Source organism: Zootoca vivipara, chromosome 1 (genome assembly GCF_965207765.1).
Source record: "Zootoca vivipara chromosome 1, rZooViv2.hap1.1, whole genome shotgun sequence".
NCBI classification, from domain to species: Eukaryota; Metazoa; Chordata; class Lepidosauria; order Squamata; family Lacertidae; genus Zootoca; species Zootoca vivipara.
Window position 1 is genome coordinate 18,228,287 of NC_142582.1, and position 18,593 is coordinate 18,246,879.

At 44.4% G+C, this 18,593-nt stretch overlaps 1 protein-coding gene across 3 annotated transcripts in view; it reads right to left on the reverse strand.

Moving 5' to 3' along the window:
• SLC25A12 (solute carrier family 25 member 12) overlaps window positions 1-18,593 on the reverse strand; it is a 101,682-nt gene that overhangs the window by 27,410 nt on the left and 55,679 nt on the right. For all 3 annotated transcript variants that reach the window (XM_088657527.1, XM_035135350.3, XM_088657484.1), the window contains exons 3-9: window positions 17,744-17,886; window positions 13,904-14,019; window positions 7,577-7,716; window positions 5,727-5,873; window positions 5,274-5,412; window positions 2,624-2,717; window positions 502-586 (exon numbers count right to left, since the gene is read on the reverse strand). In XM_088657527.1, the coding sequence (XP_088513653.1) occupies window positions 502-586; window positions 2,624-2,717; window positions 5,274-5,412; window positions 5,727-5,873; window positions 7,577-7,716; window positions 13,904-14,019; window positions 17,744-17,853 (831 nt within the window). In that variant the 5' untranslated portion in view covers window positions 17,854-17,886. The remainder of the gene's footprint in view (window positions 1-501; window positions 587-2,623; window positions 2,718-5,273; window positions 5,413-5,726; window positions 5,874-7,576; window positions 7,717-13,903; window positions 14,020-17,743; window positions 17,887-18,593) is intronic.

Sequence of the window (18,593 nt, forward strand, 5' to 3'; positions counted from 1 at the left end):
TGCTAGCTAGGGATGATGGGAGTTGTAGTCCCAAAACATCTGGAGGCACACTGGTTGAGAAACACTGCTCTAGAGGTCCCCACATCACAAGAAGGTTGTGCCTGTTTCCTTCAAACTGCCTTTTTTTAAGCCCATTTTTTTAAAAAAACATAACAAAAGTTGGGTGGAAGAGATGTTGCAAGAGCTGCTGAGAAGGATGGGACAAACACAGATCAAAGGCAGTCCTGCTTATATCACCACCTCTCAGGCCAAGCACTTTCTATTACACGGAACAGCTTTAAAAAATCATTTTGATGGTTTGACAAGGGCCGCTTTCATAAGGGTGGAAAACTTCTCCCCAAAACTGCAGTGCGCTCATGTGTTCATGGACTAAGCAAATATAAATATGGATGTCATGGAAAAGATTTCAAAATTATAATCTCAGAAGTCCTAGCTTTAAGCCATAACCGCTACACGTTTACTGGAATTGGCTGGCTTCTGTATTTTATTGAAGAGACCTACCTGCCTCTGAAGTTCCGCCAAGTTGTAAGGCAACGCTCCTTCAGCCAAGGGGGCTATTCTCTCAATGTCTGCCAGCGTCAAGCGTCTGCATTCAAGACCAGGGAAAAGAAATCCCTGTTAAATGTAACAGCAAGCCCAAACCCATCAGCCACATTTCAGACTACCATACCTCACCCTATAGAGCTTTGGACCCTGCCAGGATATTAAATCATGGTTTGAAGTTGACTTAATGCCCTGGCTTATTAAAAAAACGTAGTTTCTCCAGTTCTGATGAAACAAGAAACTATGGTTGTTTGAAGCTTCCTGGTTTAAGTTACAGGGAACCAGGCAGAGGGCCTTCTCGGTTGTGGCGCCCACCCTGTGGAACACCCTCCCACCAGATGTCAAAGGAAAAAACAACTATCAGACTTTTAGGAGACATCTGAAGGCAGCCCTGTTTAGGGAAGTTTTTAATATCTGAAGGACTATTGTATTTTAATATTTTGTTGGAGGCCGCCCAGAGTGGCTGGGGAAACCTAGTCAGATGGGCGGGGTACAAATAATTAATAATAATAATAATAATAATAATAATAATTTAATTGAAGTTCATGCAGAGTCTCCTTGCATGAGCAAAAGGCTCGTTCATATCATGATTTATTAACCTGAGCTATTATTGCCCAAACTCTCCCATCAAATACTCATCCCTGTACACAGAAACCTAGCACATCACAGCGAAAGATTCTACATCAATATTCTACAAGATTCTACAATCAACCTTCTCTGCAATATTCCAATTTTTATATTTACAAAAGAGGTATTGCAGTGGAAGCTTGGTTCCTGAACAGCTTAGTTGCCGAACAAATTGGCTCCTGAACGCCACAAACCTGGAAGTAAGTGTTCCGGTTTATGAACATTTTTTGGAAGCCGAACATCTGACGCAGCTTCTTCTTGAGTGCAGGAAGCTCCTGCAGCCAATCGGAAGCCGCGCCTTGGTTTTTGAACGGTTTCGGGAGTCAAACAGACTCCTGGAACGGATTACGTTTGAGAACCAACGTACCACTGCACTCAAAAATGTAATCCGAAATTACACATCCACAAGGCATATTTGATTTGATTTGACTGGATTTATATCCAGACCTTCGTCCAAGGAGCTCATGGCAACACACTTGGTTCTACCCCTCATTTTACCCTCACAACAACCCTGTGAGGTAAATAAGACTGACCCAGTGTTACCCAGTGAGCTTCATGATGACTGAGTAGGGATCTGAACCCAGGTCTCCCCATGTGCAGTCCTCCACGTGTATAAAGTAATAAAAGACTGAACATACACTGTAAACTTTTACCCTCAAAAGCAAGGGAGGGAACTGTGGTAACCAGGTGTATGAGTGCACAGATACAGTGGTTCCTCGCTAGACGAATGCCCTGTAAGACAAATTTTTCGCTTAATGAATAGGTTTTGCGATCGGAGGTTGCCTCGCAAGACGACGAGGTTTTCTATGGCCGCCGCTTCATCTTGCGAAGCGTGGCCATAAAAACCTCCGATCACAAAACCTCCGAAGCTGCATCCCATGCCGGGGAAGGTAGGCGGGAGGCGGTGGCGAGGAGAAGAGCTTCTCCCCGCCGCCACCTTGCCGTGCACAACTGGCATCAGACAGGGCTTCGGAGACCTTCTCTGAAGCCCCGCCCCATGCCGGGGAAGGCAGGCGAGGCGGCTGCCGGGAGAAGAGAGCTTCTCCCCGCCGCCGCCTCGCACACAGCCGGCATCGGATGGGGCTTCGGAGACCTTCTCCGAAGCCCCGTCCCATGCCGCCGCCAGTCCCCCGGAGCCCATAGGAACGCATTGATTAAGTTTCAATGCATTCCTATGAAAAACCGGGACTCGCTAGATGAAAAATTCGTTACACAAATTGACCCGTGGAACAAATTAAATTCGTCTAGCGAGGCACCACTGTATAGGCATATGCTGCCCTAGCCCCATGTCACACTGCATATACACTGAGTGGCACACACACACCATCTCAAGACCACACCGTGTGCACAGAATTTCCATCCCACAGTTGTCAATTAAACAAAGCTACACACAACAACCTCCATCTAATGACAACAATCTAGAAACATTAATATTACAAAAAGTTAAGATTACCCTGAGGCATTATACAAATCGGAGAGCTGAAAAAGGATATCAATCTCCAAAGGTGTAACTTGTCCAAATTTGATTGCAGACTGAGAGAACTCCTCTGTTTTAAAGCAACGGGTTAAAACAAAAACCACAAACTAATTATGCATAACTTATTGGAACTTTTAAATACACAATCTACGGTTTGGCTTAACGTTATGGGAGCAAGGTCCAAAGACCAATGTGAAATGAACACAGTTTACCCTAAAATTTGTTAGATTTTTGAGGTCCAATCGCATAATTTTGCCCTGGACATACTTCTCCTAATCACAGATGTATTGCAGCTCTTCAGCAGGGAGAGAAAAGTACTCTGCATATGGTTAGAGGCACTCTCTTCTGGAGCTCTGCTCTAAAATATCCAAGACTAGACCCTGCCATTGAAAAAGAATGAACTGAATACAGACTCAAATTAAGTTTAAGGGGCCACATGCCCAAGAGGAGTGCTCAGCAATCCTTATCTAATTATATGTCCAGGCACTAGAATACAGAAAAAGCAGGCGGCCTACCTGGGCCTTTTACAGATCAGCCTTGTCACATATTTAAAAGGTCCAGATTCATGTAGGTTTTTATTCCCCTTGATTCCAAGACTGCAACTGCCCAACACTAAATGTAGCCATGTGCAGAGTCTTGCAACTTTTTTTTTGTTCATATGAGAATTGGCTGAGAATTTCTTACATCAGTGGTTTTCAATCTCAGGTCCCCGGACTAAAACTCTCATCCTCAGTCCCAGGGTTTCCCAAACTTGGGTCTCTGTTTTTGGATTACAATTCCCATCATCCCTGATCACTGGTCCTGCTAGTTAGGAATTATGGCAGTTGTAGTCCAATAACAGCTGGAGACCCAAGTATGGGAAACCCTGGCTAAGCCAATGGTCCCAACAGTACCGTGTTTCTCCTAAAATAAGACGTGCCTCTAAAATAAGCCATGGCACGATCTTTTAAAGGCAAAAAAATATAAGACATCCCCCAAAAATAAGACATGTTGGGGGTACCGGTACCTACCCGACCCAGCGGGAGCCGGCAAACACAGCAGCGCGCGCCGAGCCCCAGCCCAGCGGGAGGCCCAGCCCAGCGACGCGCCGAGCTCCGACTGAACGGGCCCCAGGACCCGGCAGCAGGTGGTGCGCGAAGCCGCAGCAGCCGGGCAGGAGCCGGCAGCAGCCCCAGCAACGCCGCGCCGCGCCGCGTCAAGCCCCAGGACCCAGCAGTGGGCTCAGCGGGCGGCGCGCGAAGACGCAGCAGCCGGCAGGAGCCGGCAGCAGCCCCAGCAACGCCGCGCCGCACCGCGTCAAGCCCCGGGACCCAGCAGTGGGCTCAGCGGGCGGCGCGCGAAGCCGCAGCAGCCGGCAGGAGCCGGCAGCAGCCCCAGCAACGCCGCGCTGCACCGCGTCAAGCCCCGGGACCCAGCAGTGGGCTCAGCGGGCGGCGCGCAAAGCCACAGCAGCCGGCAGGAGCCGGCAGCAGCCCCAGCCGCACCGCGCCGCACCGCGTCAAGCCCAGGGACCCAGCAGTGGGCTCAGCGGGCGGCGCAAGAAAGCCCCGTACCATAGTTAAGGTAACAATGCTGTACCATGCTTAATTAAAAAATAAGACATCCCCCGAAAATAAGCCGCGATGTGGTTTTTTATAGGAAAAATGAATATAAGACGTGTCTTATTTTAGGAGAAACACGGTAACTGGGGTTGAAGAACACTGTCTTACATGAACAAAGGGAGGAAGCCTCTGCATGGAATGTTATTTATTAGGTCCAATGCATTTCAAATAGTCTTTGCAGAGCACAGAGCTTTCACAATGCCCTGATCGAAGATTTTATTTGACACATTATGATTCTGATCATTAATACTTTGTGCACTTAAGAAGTCTCCTTTCCTTATTTCTAACATTGGTACCTTCCATCCTTTCTTCCCCCCCTTTGAGATATTACAACCCCAAAATAGTTTACTGTGACTCTAGTTTCTAGCTCTAAATTTCTCTGTATTTTTCCCATTTGATTTAATGCATATTTTGTATTGTAAGCTGCTGCCTTGGGGGTTCTTGTAGTTAAGAGGCAGGGTATAAGTTTGCAAATGAACAATTGACCTTGACAGAGCATGGACTGTTGCCTTAAGTCAGGCATAGGCAAACTCGGCCCTCCAGATGTTTTGGGACTACAACTCCCATCATACCTGACCACTGGTCCTGTTAGCTAGGGATCATGGGAGTTGTAGTCCCAAAACATCTGGAGGGCCGAGTTTGCCTATGCCTGCCTGAAGTCAACAATCTTTTGCAGCTGCTGAAGTTCTGACATGGTAATGAAGCTCTTCAGCCCATTCATTTCAAGGGATGGGGGATATTACATGGCCTCCATGCAGGGGGAAGCTTGCTCACCTACTGTAGGTGCTATGTGTCATAGGTACTTGATCAGCTGCTTTACATCAGGTCAGACTGACTGGCCAGGGCTCCCCCAGGTCTCAGGTGGAGGTGTTTCCCATCGCAAGCTACCTGGTCCTCCTAACTGTGGACTGAATACAGAACTTCAGCAGGCAAACTAGATGCTCTATCAATGAGTAACAGGAGCCAAATATTGCTCCAGCTTCAGTACAGGTAATCGCAAGGGCTTATGGCATACAATGCTTTACCTTTTGTAACCTCGACATCTTTTCTAGCACCTGCAATGAGGCTGTATATCTTTCGAACAAGCTCCATGTTGTTCAGCAAGGCATTGAAAGCGTTGAAATACGAAAAGCTGACTTGGTGAGAAATGGATCCACCTGCAGCCTGGGTGGAGAGAAAATAATATTTTTGTTGTATGTTTCAGTTCCTGGAAAACCTGCACACAGGGGACTGCAGGGGGAGAGCAAGAGAAGAAGACTTCACTAGTTATAGCTAGACCTCCACCAATTGCTGGAAGAATTCTTATTTCTTCTACCTGCTCATTTATGTTATTGCCTTCTTTCTAGTAAGCCCCACCAGGAAAATCCTTGTGGAGGTCTCAAAATCCTGCCTGGGCAACAGATGATCCCAAATCTGCAATTTTTGGGAACCTGAATCTCAGTCCTCATTCCCTGTGTCCCATGCTTCCTGATACTTACTGAAACCAAGTTCTCCTCCACAAAAGGAGTGAGCATATGTGGACGAATTGTAGCCATGATGCTGCCAAAATCCAGGCCGGTAATCGTGCCTGTTTTGTTCTTGTCTTTCAGTGCAAATGCTTGCCGGGCATGTTCTGACTGCAGCTCCTGAAATAATATGATAAGAAATTATATAAGAAGAGCTTTGTTCTAAATACCCATCATAATGATGCCCAGAATCTACACATTGACCATGGATGCATACTGAAATAAAAATCAGCAGAAGTCAGTGCAGATCAGTGCTCTGTCCTGCACTTTTGGAAAAGCTGTCGCTGCAAGTAGCCTGAAGACAGCCCAGTCCATAATGAGTTATCAATCCATACTGACATGACCATCACTGCGTATGGCACACAAGGCTATCCATTAATGCCAACTGGATTGTGTCCAATGGAGTCAACTGATAGCTCAAGAATATCTGCCTGAGCAACAGGATTCCCTCTACATTTCTTGTACCCCTCCAATTCTGCACTGGAGGGTTGGAGGAACCCCCAGAACAGATGGAGGAGCTCAGGGGGTAAACAAGGAGAGGAGGCAGAAGTCCTAATTGGAGGACTTCATTAGATACAACCAATTGACTCAAAACTGGACTCTCACAGATCAGACTTGCAAGCTTACCTTTTTAAATTTTCAATACAAGGTTCTAGTCTTTAGGATGGCTTTGGCAGGGTTTAGTGAAATCTCAGAGGAAGAGCCCCTGACACACACACACCCTTCCTGAGGTCAACGGATTGCTGAACAAATGATCCAAGAGATAAAAACTTTCATAATTTACACCAGTTTTAGAACTCAACTTTTTGTTGGCAATGAATTTTATCCGGGGGCTGTTTTACAGGGTGAGAAAGCAATCCAAACATAGGAGCAGTCCGACCCAATATTTTCTGAGTTGTATCTAATGCTAGATGGCTAAATTACTTAGTGGGGTCCCCCCCCCTTTATTTCATGCTGGCTTGTGTTCTTGGACCAACTGAATATGCACATGGCAAACCAATCTTGTGAAAATCAGTCATTACAAGAACATCAGCAATCTGGATTCCACCATGTTCCTCTTTTCATATCATGTTGGGCAAACCACTGAAAATCATTTAGGATCAGGGTGTCAGAAAACTACTTTATTCTTGACATGATATTGTGAGGTGGACCAAGTTATTACACCCACAGCAGCACATTTTGTTTAAAGGGAAAAACACTGTGAAGGTAGCCACAATTGTATTTTGATTAGCAAGTCCTTTAAAGTTAGGGTAAGGACAGCAAAAGATCAGGAGAATAAACAAAAGCAGCACAAGAGAACGACATACTTTTTACTCACAAAAGGTTGGCCTGATGATGCACACAAATCAAATCTAACCAACTCTTTAATGCAATATCCCTTTGCAAACAAACAAATAGAGGACAAATAAAGCCTACAAGTCAATTGAAAAATATTTTAAGAATAATATTTTTCAGATCTAACAGTCTCAAACTGTTTTCCAAAATCAACTTGATCCAATGCAATTTGGATATAATATGGAGAGCAATCCCAAGTTCAACGACTGAAACTCCACTTAATGCAATGAAAAATACCAAATGCATTTTCACTTTCATCTTCCACAGTGGCTGTTTTACAACCCACAATCTTCATCTGCGAGACACATATATTGGGGGGGGGGCAGTCATAGTTTATTGGCCAAGATAAAAGCTTTCAGCTTCTATGAAGGTTTAAAATATTGGATCCTTTGTGAGTATAAAGCTGGGCTGTATCTCTACTTTGCAAACATTTGTTGAGCACAAGAGAAGGAACCCATCATTATAGTACAGGAAACTAAGCAACTGACCTGCAAAAACTGAGTAAATTCCGAGTATGTCAGGTGTTTCTTCCTATTATGGCCAAAGTGCAATCGAATGAACTCGCAGTCCCAATTGAAAGGGATGTGATGGTGAATAACGGTCTGCCCAAATATTTCTTTTACATTTTCTTTGAAAACAAAGAGGGAGGAAAGGGGGGGGAGGAAATTAATTAGATAAAGAGAGAGAGAGAAAGATAAACCCTACTTAAAATTCTTCAAACAGAAAATGAAAACCATACTTCTAGAAGAGCCAGTCAAACAGGGAAACACTTTTTTTTTACAACTTCAGGTTAGAGAGCTGTTTATCTTTCTAGAGTGAAAACACACTTTGTATAAAATAGATTTTAATACTACTTGTGTATTATTAATACTATGTAGATCTTCAAGATCCATGATTTTGCCTTATTCAGTTTTAATTAAGAAGCAATTTATTTCCTTTATTAGAAATACCTGGTGCTTTGCATGCTGATATAAAATCAATGCTGTGTTCCTTGATTCTGCGTGTCAAATTAAGACCTCATTGAAAGGCAATGAATACCTGTACTCAAAATACACCATAATATTTCACAGACTATGCGCGGCGTGATTGAGACTTGATTGAGACTTGTGTGAATGCAACTATTAAAGACAGGTATAAGAATAGGGTCGTTATCATTACAGAAAATATGTTAACTATTTCAGATCATTGCCCCAACTATGACTCTGGCAGAGAATATCTTAACCAGGGAGAAGCCCTTTTCAGGCATTCAGCATGAATGTGTAAAGGTATCGCAGACGGGAGTGCTATCCCTCACATCTCTGGGAGGTGAAGCATGTGGAGGTCATGCTCATTGCCAATTCACGGCTCATTTCTGTTGCATCCCCATGGATGGAGTTCCAAGTGCACACATCTATGCATGCATAGGACCCCCTTTGGACCAATGCCAATAATGTGTTGAACGGGTGTCTGGCCAATGTGCATTTCAGCGTCAAGGGGTTGAGGCTAGTTCGCTCATACATAAGATCGCCCAACATGAATGGATTCATACTGAACACTTAAAGAGAGCATGCCAATGTTTAAGATGCTTTCAGCATTGTTCAGACATTGTTCAGACATAACCATGCCTACTGAGAAGGAAGTCCTAACTCAGAGCTTTCTAAACTTTTCACATTGGCGACACACTTTTTAGACAGGCATCATTTCACGACACAGTAACTCAGTTTTGCTAGCAAAAAAGGAGCCCTAGATGGTTAAATCTAGTCAAAGGCAACTATGGGGTTGTGGCGCTCATCTCGTTTTCAGGCCGAGGGAGCTGGCGTTTGTCGACAGACAGCTTTCCAAGTCATGTGGCCAGCATGACTAATCTGCTTCTGGCGCAACGGAACACTGTGACGGAAAACAGAGCGCACAGAAACGCCATTTACCTTCCCACCACAGCAGTACCTATTTATCTGCTTGCACTGGTGTGCTTTCGAACTGCTAGGTTGGCAGGAGCTGGGACAGAGCAACGGGAGCTCACCCTGTCGTGGGGATTCGAACCACCGACCTTCCGATCAGCAAGCTAGCAAACCCCTTTCCAGCCCCGGGAGGATTGTGGGGAATGTTCACGCAACACATGAATGTGTCGCGACACACAGTTAGGAATAATAATAATAATAATAATAATTTATTATTTGTACCCCGCCCATCTGGCTGGGTTTCCCCAGCCACTCTGGGCAACTTCTAACAAAGATTAAAAAGACATTAAAATGTCACACGTTAAAAACTTCCCTAAGCTCTGTGACCTAATGAACTGAATGGGGTTTATTCCCTGTTGAGTGGGATTGTACTCTAAATTGCCAGCAAGAAATCTCAAACTTGCTAAGTGTTTTGGAAGCACGTATTTGCTTATCTCTTCGTGTCATGGCCAGATAATACCTAAACCAAGATGCATCACATCTGTCTCTTCTGGATATAGAGAACCTGGCAGGGAGCCTCTTTTTCAGCCCTGCCAGGGATTGAAGCTGGGACCTCCTGCTCTCCCACTGACCGATGACATTTCCCTTTGGGAGTTCGAGATATTATGCATTCAAATGAATACAGTGCAGCCTGAATTAGATGTTCCTCTCCTCTTGTGTGGGGGGGTGGGGGTGGGGTGGGGGGTGGAAAGAGGCTGGACCCCTGAATGAATTCTCTCTAGTGAAACATCACAAAAGCTCCACTAGACACCTGCTAAAACCGCATAGGGCAGACAGCATAGAATTTTCACTTTCCACAGAATACCTGTGGAATACGAATTATTTGTACATTAGTTTTAAAACTACATCTCTCCATATTTTATCCTTTTAAACTTTTCATTCAAAGGGCAAATAATTGATAATTTAAGTCTGTGGGGAGCTGATGTTAACTGAAGGAGGGAATTGTTGCAATGACCTTCTGGACTCTGCCAGCCCTCTAATCATAGATTTTGAAAGGTCTGGCTTTAAAATTCCAATTCCTTAATTTAATTACCCATATTGTGCAGGAAGAAAAATTACATTATTTGATTGCTATTAATATATATTAAATAACCAAATCCCTACAGAGCAGAAGAGTGGAAAGATAAGCTACAGCTCCTATCAAGCAGAAACTTATTGCTAAGAAAGATGCAAACCTTTAATTTAAAGTCAAAATTATATATATCACAACAGGGTACCTTTACCAACATGCTATATAGCATTTATGTTACAAATAAGTACCATATCCCAGTCATAACAATAACAAATTTTCTGTAACCGGCTTGCCAAATGGGACAATGTATCTGCTACAAGATACACCACGGTATTAAGGCTGCAATCCTGCACTCCTTTACATGGGAGTAAGCTCCACTAAAGGGACCCAGGTGGCACTGTGGGTTAAACCACAGAGTCTAGGGCTTGCTGATCAGAAGGTCGGCGGTTCGAATCCCTGTGACGGGGTGAGCTCCCGTTGCTCGGTCCCAGCTCCTGCCCACCTAGCAGTTCGAAAGCACATCAAAGTGCAAGTAGATAAATAGGGACCGCTCCGGCGGGAAGGTAAACAGCGTTTCCGTGCGCTGCTCTGGTTCGCCAGAAGCAGCTTTGTCATGCTGGCCACATGACCTGGAAGCTGTCTGTGGACAAACGCCGGCTCCCTCGGCCTATAGAGCAAGATGAGCGCCGCAACCCCAGAGTCGGACATGACTGGACCTGGTGGTCAGGGGCCCCTTTACCTTTTAAGCTCCACTAAACTCTATGGGACTTACATCTGAATACACCAAGACCAGTAGAAATAAAGAACATTTTCATACTGCAAAATGGATTTTAGGGAATGTCCAACTACGGTATTTTAGGAATACTTAAAAAAAATGTGTTTATACTTTTCTTTCCTTCTTTATATCAATGTCCATTCCCAAAAGAGAATAAGGACAATTCCACTATGGCAATTCCAAATAACGAGACATAGTTTCTTATCCATAGTTGAAGCTTTAGGCAGTTACAATGCAGGCAATTCAATGCCAGGCAATATGAAAGAGAAATCAAAAACCCATGCAAATACCAGTAACTTCAGGAAAACCACTACAAAGTGAACCAGGCAAATTATTAGGGTAAATATTCTCTTTAGAAAACTTAATTGATCTCTGGATGGAAAGAAGATAAAGTCCCTACCAGAGAAGAATAGCAGATTAAGTTGATGGATTATGCCAAAATGGCTAAAATGGCCAGAAGAATCAGAATCAGGAAGACCAAAATTTTAATAAGGAATGGGGAAAATAATAATTTATCTTAAAAACCATTATAAACAGCTAGTAGGATGCAAATAACACTTGTAGTTTAATGGTGAATTTTGGACACAATGGAGAGGTAAAAGATTTGGAGTATCATAAAAAGATGCAGGAGGAAATGATTAACAAGAGGACCCACAAAGGGGAGGAGGGAAGTCCAGGAGATTCTTTGGAATCTTGATTTTATGTTGTATATTGTATGTAATTGTAGAACTTTAATCTGAAAAACCAAATAAATATTTATTTATTTTTAAAAGGAAGTGCGAATTAAATAGGTTCACCTGTAAATATGAACGGAATTGAATTTATCCCCCATCTCTACAGACCTTTATATTTATCAATGCTAAAGGATAATGTATTTGTTTCCATTAAAGTTGTTGTTGTTGTTTTAACTTAATTGAAAGGGGGTGAGGAACCATTAAGGTTAAAGGGATTTTCTTGCATCTCCAGGGCAACAGCAACTTACAGCGGGCAGACAAGAGGAGACTTCCAGCCAGACATACTTCCTCCCATTCCCCATAATGCCCTGATGGTCGTGTACACCAAAGGGAAACGGGGAGAGGAACAGCATCCTACTGAGATCAATGCAGGATGATTCTCGCATCAGAGAATCCTAACTAGTCATCTCCTTTGCCTGCCTGGGAGATTGGCTTGTTTCCACTGGCGCAGTCAGTCAGCCCTGGAAGGGAGCCTTCCATGTTCCGGCAAGCAGGCTGCTCCCCCTTTCCTACACCTTTCCATTCAGCACTATTCCCACCCCACTCAGCCACCCTCCGTCTTCTCCCCACCGCCAATGCTCACTGCTTTCAGGCGAGCTCATTGAAACCTCCAGGTGACACAGTTCCTGGCTGCTGTCAGCTGTGGAGCCAGGTGCACAATGCAAGAGGGGCTTGGCACATGGCCCTGCAGGTCTTGGCTACAGCAGAGCATTGCGCCGCGCCTCCTTTAAGCTGTCAATCTGGAAGCTCTTTGCAAGATAAAAGGAAACGATACACACACTGCAATTCCTCGCCCTCCTCTTTGGGCAAAAGGCTTGCAAATTGATTGAGGGAGGGAGGGATCGTACTGCAGATTGCCTCCTTTAAACCGGCAAAGTGCTTGCGAACTGACAAGTTAAAGGAGGTAATTGACAATGAGATGGTGTGCAGCTGAGTCGCACCCTTCCCCTAATTAGTGTGCAAGTGCTTAATGGAAAAGCAAAGCAATCCGGACTGGTCAGGATCACCAGAGTCCAAGAAAACACGCCTCTCACTCTTCACTCGGCTACATTTGTCCTCATAAAAGTCACCTATACTTGCTATGTGGTCCCTGATTGGTTGGATCAAAGCAGAAGCTGAGGCGGGGCAGGGCTGGGCGGGGCACAGGCAATGGACATGAACAGCGGAAAAGAAATGGTGCCCCCCCCCCCGCCCTGCAGGACTCAGTTCAGTATTATTTCCAAAATAGCTATAAGGGACCCCTGACTGTTAAGTCCAGTCGCGAACAATTCTGGGGTTGCGGCACTCATCTCGCTTTACAGGCCGAGGGAGCCGGACAGTTTTTCCGGGTCATGTGGCCAGCATGACTAAGCCACTTCTGGGATAACAGAACACCAACACCAGAGCAGCGCATGGAAATGCCGTTTACCTTCCCGCAGGAGCAGTACCTATTAATCTACTTGCACTTTTTGGCGTGCTTTCAAACTGCTAGGTTGGCAGGAGCTGGGACTGAGCAACGGGAGCTCACCCCATCGCAGAGATTCAAACCGCCGACCTTTTGATCGGCAAGCCCAAGTTATGGTGGTTTAGACCACAGCACCACCCGCATCCCTAAATTAGCTATAAAGGTAAAGGTAAAGGGACCCCTGACCATTAGGTCCAGTCATAACCGACTCTGGGGTTGCGCGCTCATCTCGCATTATTGGCCGAGGGAGCCGGCGTATAGCTTCCAGGTCATGTGGCCAGCATGACAAAGCCGCTTCTGGCAAACCAGAGCAGCACATGGAAACGCCGTTTACCTTCCCGCTGTAGCGGTTCCTATTTATCTACTTGCATTTTGACGTGCTTTCGAACTGCTAGGTTGGCAGGAGCTGGGACCAAGCAACGGGAGCTCACCCCGTCACAGGGATTCGAACCGCTGAGCTTCTGTTCAGCAAGCCCTAGGCTCAGTGGTTTAACCACAGCGCCACATTTTGGCTACAACAAAAAGGTATTTTTTGTAGCTATAGGCTACAACAAAAAGCCATTACAGCCCAATGGGTTGAAAATGTGTTCAGGTGAACACTCAGCCAGCATCAAGTCTATCTCACAAAGAATTCTAGGTACGCGTGGCTGGAACAAAACAAATTTTGCAGCAACTATTTTAGGAATGTTCAGCCACCGATTATGCAATGAGCCACAGGAATCACATTGTGTGGTTGCGTAAGGTTTGTATGGGTGTGCAGCAGGCAGATCTTTCAAGAAAATGGAAAAAAATTGTAAGAGTAAGTTACTAGAATCTCAAAGTATTTATTTGGGGGTAGATTTCTGGGACACACGCCAGAACTATCGTTCCTACCTTCCCGCACTGCTTTAGGAAATATCTTTAGCACTCTTACCAAAGGTCACTTCGCCATTGCCACTCTTGTCAAATAACTGAAAAGCAACGATGAACATTGAATCTGGTGTGCATAGGACGGATTCAAATGCCAAAAACTCTTGATAGGAGATCAACCTACAAATCAGAAAAAAACACAAATTTCAGATTGGGGGGTAGGTGGAGAGAGGAGAAAGAGACCAGCAAAATAAGATCTAGTGAAAATTCCAACACTATTGCGTGTTACAACACTGAAAGTAAAAAATTAAGCCACAATTAAGATCAGCTCTACCATCCTATTGCTCCTTGGAGAGCATTCTGGGCTCATAAGCAGTATCAGATCTACCATCTAGGTCTAGAATGGTAAAGTTTGTATCTGAAGAAGTGTGCATGCACACGAAAGCTCATAACAATAACAAACTTCGTTTCGGGCACCCCAAAACAGATTGCGTTCATAAGTAAAGGTACCACTGTATCTTGTGTTCTGAATAATTGTAGGAATAACGTTGTGGAGAATGAGGCAAGATTTTTGAGTGATGCCAGGAAATTACGTCACCATAGGTCCCAAGAGACATTTTTGTCTGGACAGTTTTATCCTAAAGTATCTCCGACTATGTTTCATTCTGATCCATGTATATGATGCACTTTCTCTATGCAAATAAATTTGATTGATTGATTGAATGAATGGTTAAGACGACTCAATGATCTGCCATTAACAAAATTAAGAGAAACTTAATTTCTCTTACATGTATTTCTCTTAAATGTAATTCTGAATTACATTTAAAATACGCCTATGATTAAATCCAACGGAAGGAGAAGGGAAGAAATTAAGTACTGTATAAGAAAGGAATGTAGATTTTCACTAATTTAGTCAAGGTTGAAGGAAAGCTATGCGTCTGATCATACTAAGTTAGCTCAGGATTGATGCTGTCAGTTCTTCTTTATAATAAAAGTTGCATTTTGGAAAGTAACATAGCTTTCTATGTTATGAACAGGTCAATGACAACCACTAATCAAAAGACACACAGCAATAGGTAACGGAAGCCTTGGTAAAAATTCTAAACTACAGCATTTTAAATCACACACTGAGTTAATTCCAACATTATCCTCACACTGAGGATACATTAAGATCCTTGTTGTCCCATCTCACATGGCTTCCACTTCAAAGCAAATGATGGCCTCAAAGGCAGGACAACAACGTTCTTGCACCTCTTACAGCAATCGTGACAGCGGGGATAGCCAATGTAGTGCCTCCACAGATGTTGCCGCATACAACTCCCATCAGTCCCAGACAGTAGAGTCCAAGGGACAAGGATGATAGGAACTGCAGTCCAACAACATCTGGAGGGCACCACATTGCCCAACCTTGAGTTGGAGCCTCTTTTCGGAAAGCCATGGCTTTAGGGGCAAAAGCAGATGAGGAGAAAGGCCACGGTTTTGCATCCATTGTAAGACAAAGGACACTCAGCATACACACACTTTGGCAGACCAAGAGCTGCACAGGGCTTGCCGCAAATAATAATAAAAAATAGCAGATACTAAACCAGAGCAGTAAGGGAAATAACAGCATTCAGAACATCAGAGGTCATATGTGCACACAAAATAACCCTAAATAATATAAGGGGCTTTTAATTTCACATAAATGAAAATCGGACATTTAGCAAAAAGAAAAAAATAGGGGGTGGGGAGAGTATTGCTTTTTTTGTTTTAACAGCAACCTTTAATTGTCTCTCTATCACTGCTCTCTGATGGCCCCAGTGGCCTCTGCTCCCATGCATGTTTACTTGTTGGCTATTGTCCAACAACACTGGCACGTCCCTGCTAAAATAAATTTGGAGACCCACAGAAAGAGACAAGAGAAGGGGAGGCAGGGCAAGGCTGCTCTGAAACCAAGTGGGTTAAAAGGCTACGTTTGAGAAGAGTGGACATTCTGTGAAAGCAATTCAAGCAACAAAGAATATTGTCCATAAGTAATGTTTTAAAAGCACTGTACAGCGTGACCTTCTCTTGATTAGGCAAATCGTTTCTTGCCGCATATAGTGATTAGTGTCTCTCTCCCCTAATAGATCACGTTTTGGAGGAGCCCTCCTTGGTTTGATGTGCGGGAGTTAGAGAGACCTCCTGCTACAAAGGTCATGTGACTTTTCCTCCCTTTCCTAAGCCTGGATTCAGAGGACTCCAGAATCAAAGTCTTTGACTAGGAACCTGATATAAAAAGGGAAACAGAACTTCTCCAGAGCAGTTGTAAATGAGCAAGTGAACTGATTGCATCATTTCCTTGTTTGTGAGTCAGACTTCAGGGTCAATCCCCACATTGTATGGCTAGAATTCAACTTTATGCTCTTTCAGTCGTTCCATCGGTGTAAGCACTGCAGCTGATAGAGTGGTGCAGAGTTAATAACTTGCTCATAAATACAAAGAAAACAAAGGAGCTTGTGGTGGACTCAGAACGAGGTCCATCCACTTTTGATTGACGGAATCTGTGTGGAGAGGGTAACAACGTTTAGATTTCTAGGCACTGAGGTACAGGAGGATCTGTCCTGGACAAGGAGGGCTTGTGAAGAAGACGCAGTAGAGACTGTACTTTTTGAGAATTCTAAGGAAAAACCATCTTCCACAAAAGCTGCTGCTTGCCTTCTATCACTGTGCCATACAGAGCATGCTCACGTATGGTTTATGTGTGTGGTACGGAAGCTGAACTTCTCAGGATAGAGCAGGGCTGTGCATAATTATTAAAAGAGCAGAGAGCATTATTGGCTGCTCACTCTCCACCTTAGAACAAATCTATACCACCAGGTGCCATAGAAAAGCACTAGACATATAGAGAGATCCAACCCACCCTCGGCACCATTTCTTTGAGCTCCTGCCATCGGGACAGAGATATAGAACAATGCAGGCAAGAACGAGCTGTCTCAAGAACAGTTTCTTCTCTAGAGCGATTTTGGGCTTAAATGGAAAGTCTGGACTTTGACGTCATCTTATTTTACTTGTTATATTGCATCGTATTGCATTGTTTTAATTAGTGTTTTGTAGTAATTTTGGATTATGTGGAATATTTGAGATTTATCTGAGTGGATGTGGTAACCGAGTAATTTCGTTGTTCCCGCAAGGGGACAATGACAATAAAGATTATCTTATCTTATCTTAGTTTGCAAGAGGACTGATCCCCACTCCCTTTCCCCTGGGCTGTTCTGGGAGTTCTCCTGACCTCCCCAGAGTCAATTTTGGGGGAGGAAGGAGGGGGGAAGCCCCACTGTGAAAACACAAGTCCTTGTGAAGGGTTTCTTCTGATGAGACTGGTTAGGTGAATCCTGCCTAATATCTAAAAGACTGCCACAAAGTGTTATTCACTTGCCTATATTTTTCCTCCTGGTCTCCTCATAGCAGGCTTAGGGAAAAACTCCGACATGTTAAAATCAATCATTTGGAACGTACAGAAACAATCCAAAGATGGTGCTTCATGTCCATGGATCAAAGCCACACAGAGATCATAGAATCATAGAAGTGGAAGGAACCCTGAGGATCATCTAGTCCAACCCCCTGCAATACAGGAATATGCAGCTGTCCCATACGGGGATCAAACCTGCAACCTTGGTGTTATCAGTACCATGCTGATAACCAGCGGAGCTATCCAGGCTATGCATGCTACTGTCTTGGATATTTTTGCTACTGCGGTTCTAGCAGCAGAAGAGTCAATTGGCTTGCAAAACCAAAAAGAAGGTAGCCTCTTCAGCCCTGGGAGGCACTGTGGCCGAAACTTCCAAGAGAAAGCTGTGCCTGCGTGCAGTTCTCACCTTTGGATTGTAGCCTAAACAACATAATTTCCAATCAATTGTTAGGAATGTACTGGTTGGTTCCTCACCCATCCTTTGTCTGATCTGCCACTCCTGCTAACAGCTGCACCGTTTGAGGATTGAAATGGGGGTCTGTATACAGTCCCAGGTATCTCTGCACGAAGTCGCCTGGCGTCATGTAACGCTCTCCATCTTGTTCGACAGTGGCATACTGCAGCAAAGACAAAAAAAGGCGATTATCTAAATTGTTCCTATTTGTTTCTGAGTAGGCAATAGCCAAATACGTCTCCCAGTACGTTTCCGAGCACAATTCAAAGTGTTGGTGCTGACCTTTAAAAGCCCTAAACGGCCTTGGCCCTGTATACCTGAAGTAGCGTCTCCACTCCCATCGTTCAGCCCACACACTGAGGTCCAGCTCTGAGGGCCTTCTGGCGGTTCCCTCCCAGCGAGAACTGAGGTTACAGGGAACCAGGCAGAGGGCCTTCTCAGTAGTGGCACCCACCCTGTGGAACGCCCTCCCATCAGACGTGGCTGTGTACTAGTCACTGGTAATTACAAGTGGCGAGTGTGCTGTTGCACTCAGGCTCTGCATGAGACATTGGGTTGGCCATTCTGAGAACAGGATGCTTGGACCCTTGGTCTGATCCAGGAGGGTTCTCTTTGCATTCTTAAAAAAAGTATTTCAGCTGACTAATTTGTTTATTTATACCAGGGTTTTTCAGTAACACTTTCCTGGTGCACATAAGCTGAACTATCTCCCACCAAAGAGGGACAGACTACTCTAGCCACCGGCAAGACGTGAGATAAGTGTTGTTTAATTCAAGTGTCGTTGACTTCTACCTGGAAATTGAGCTGAAAAGTAAAACAATTCTCTATTTTCCACAGGTAAAATTCTGTACTGCTAACTAATGAAAACAC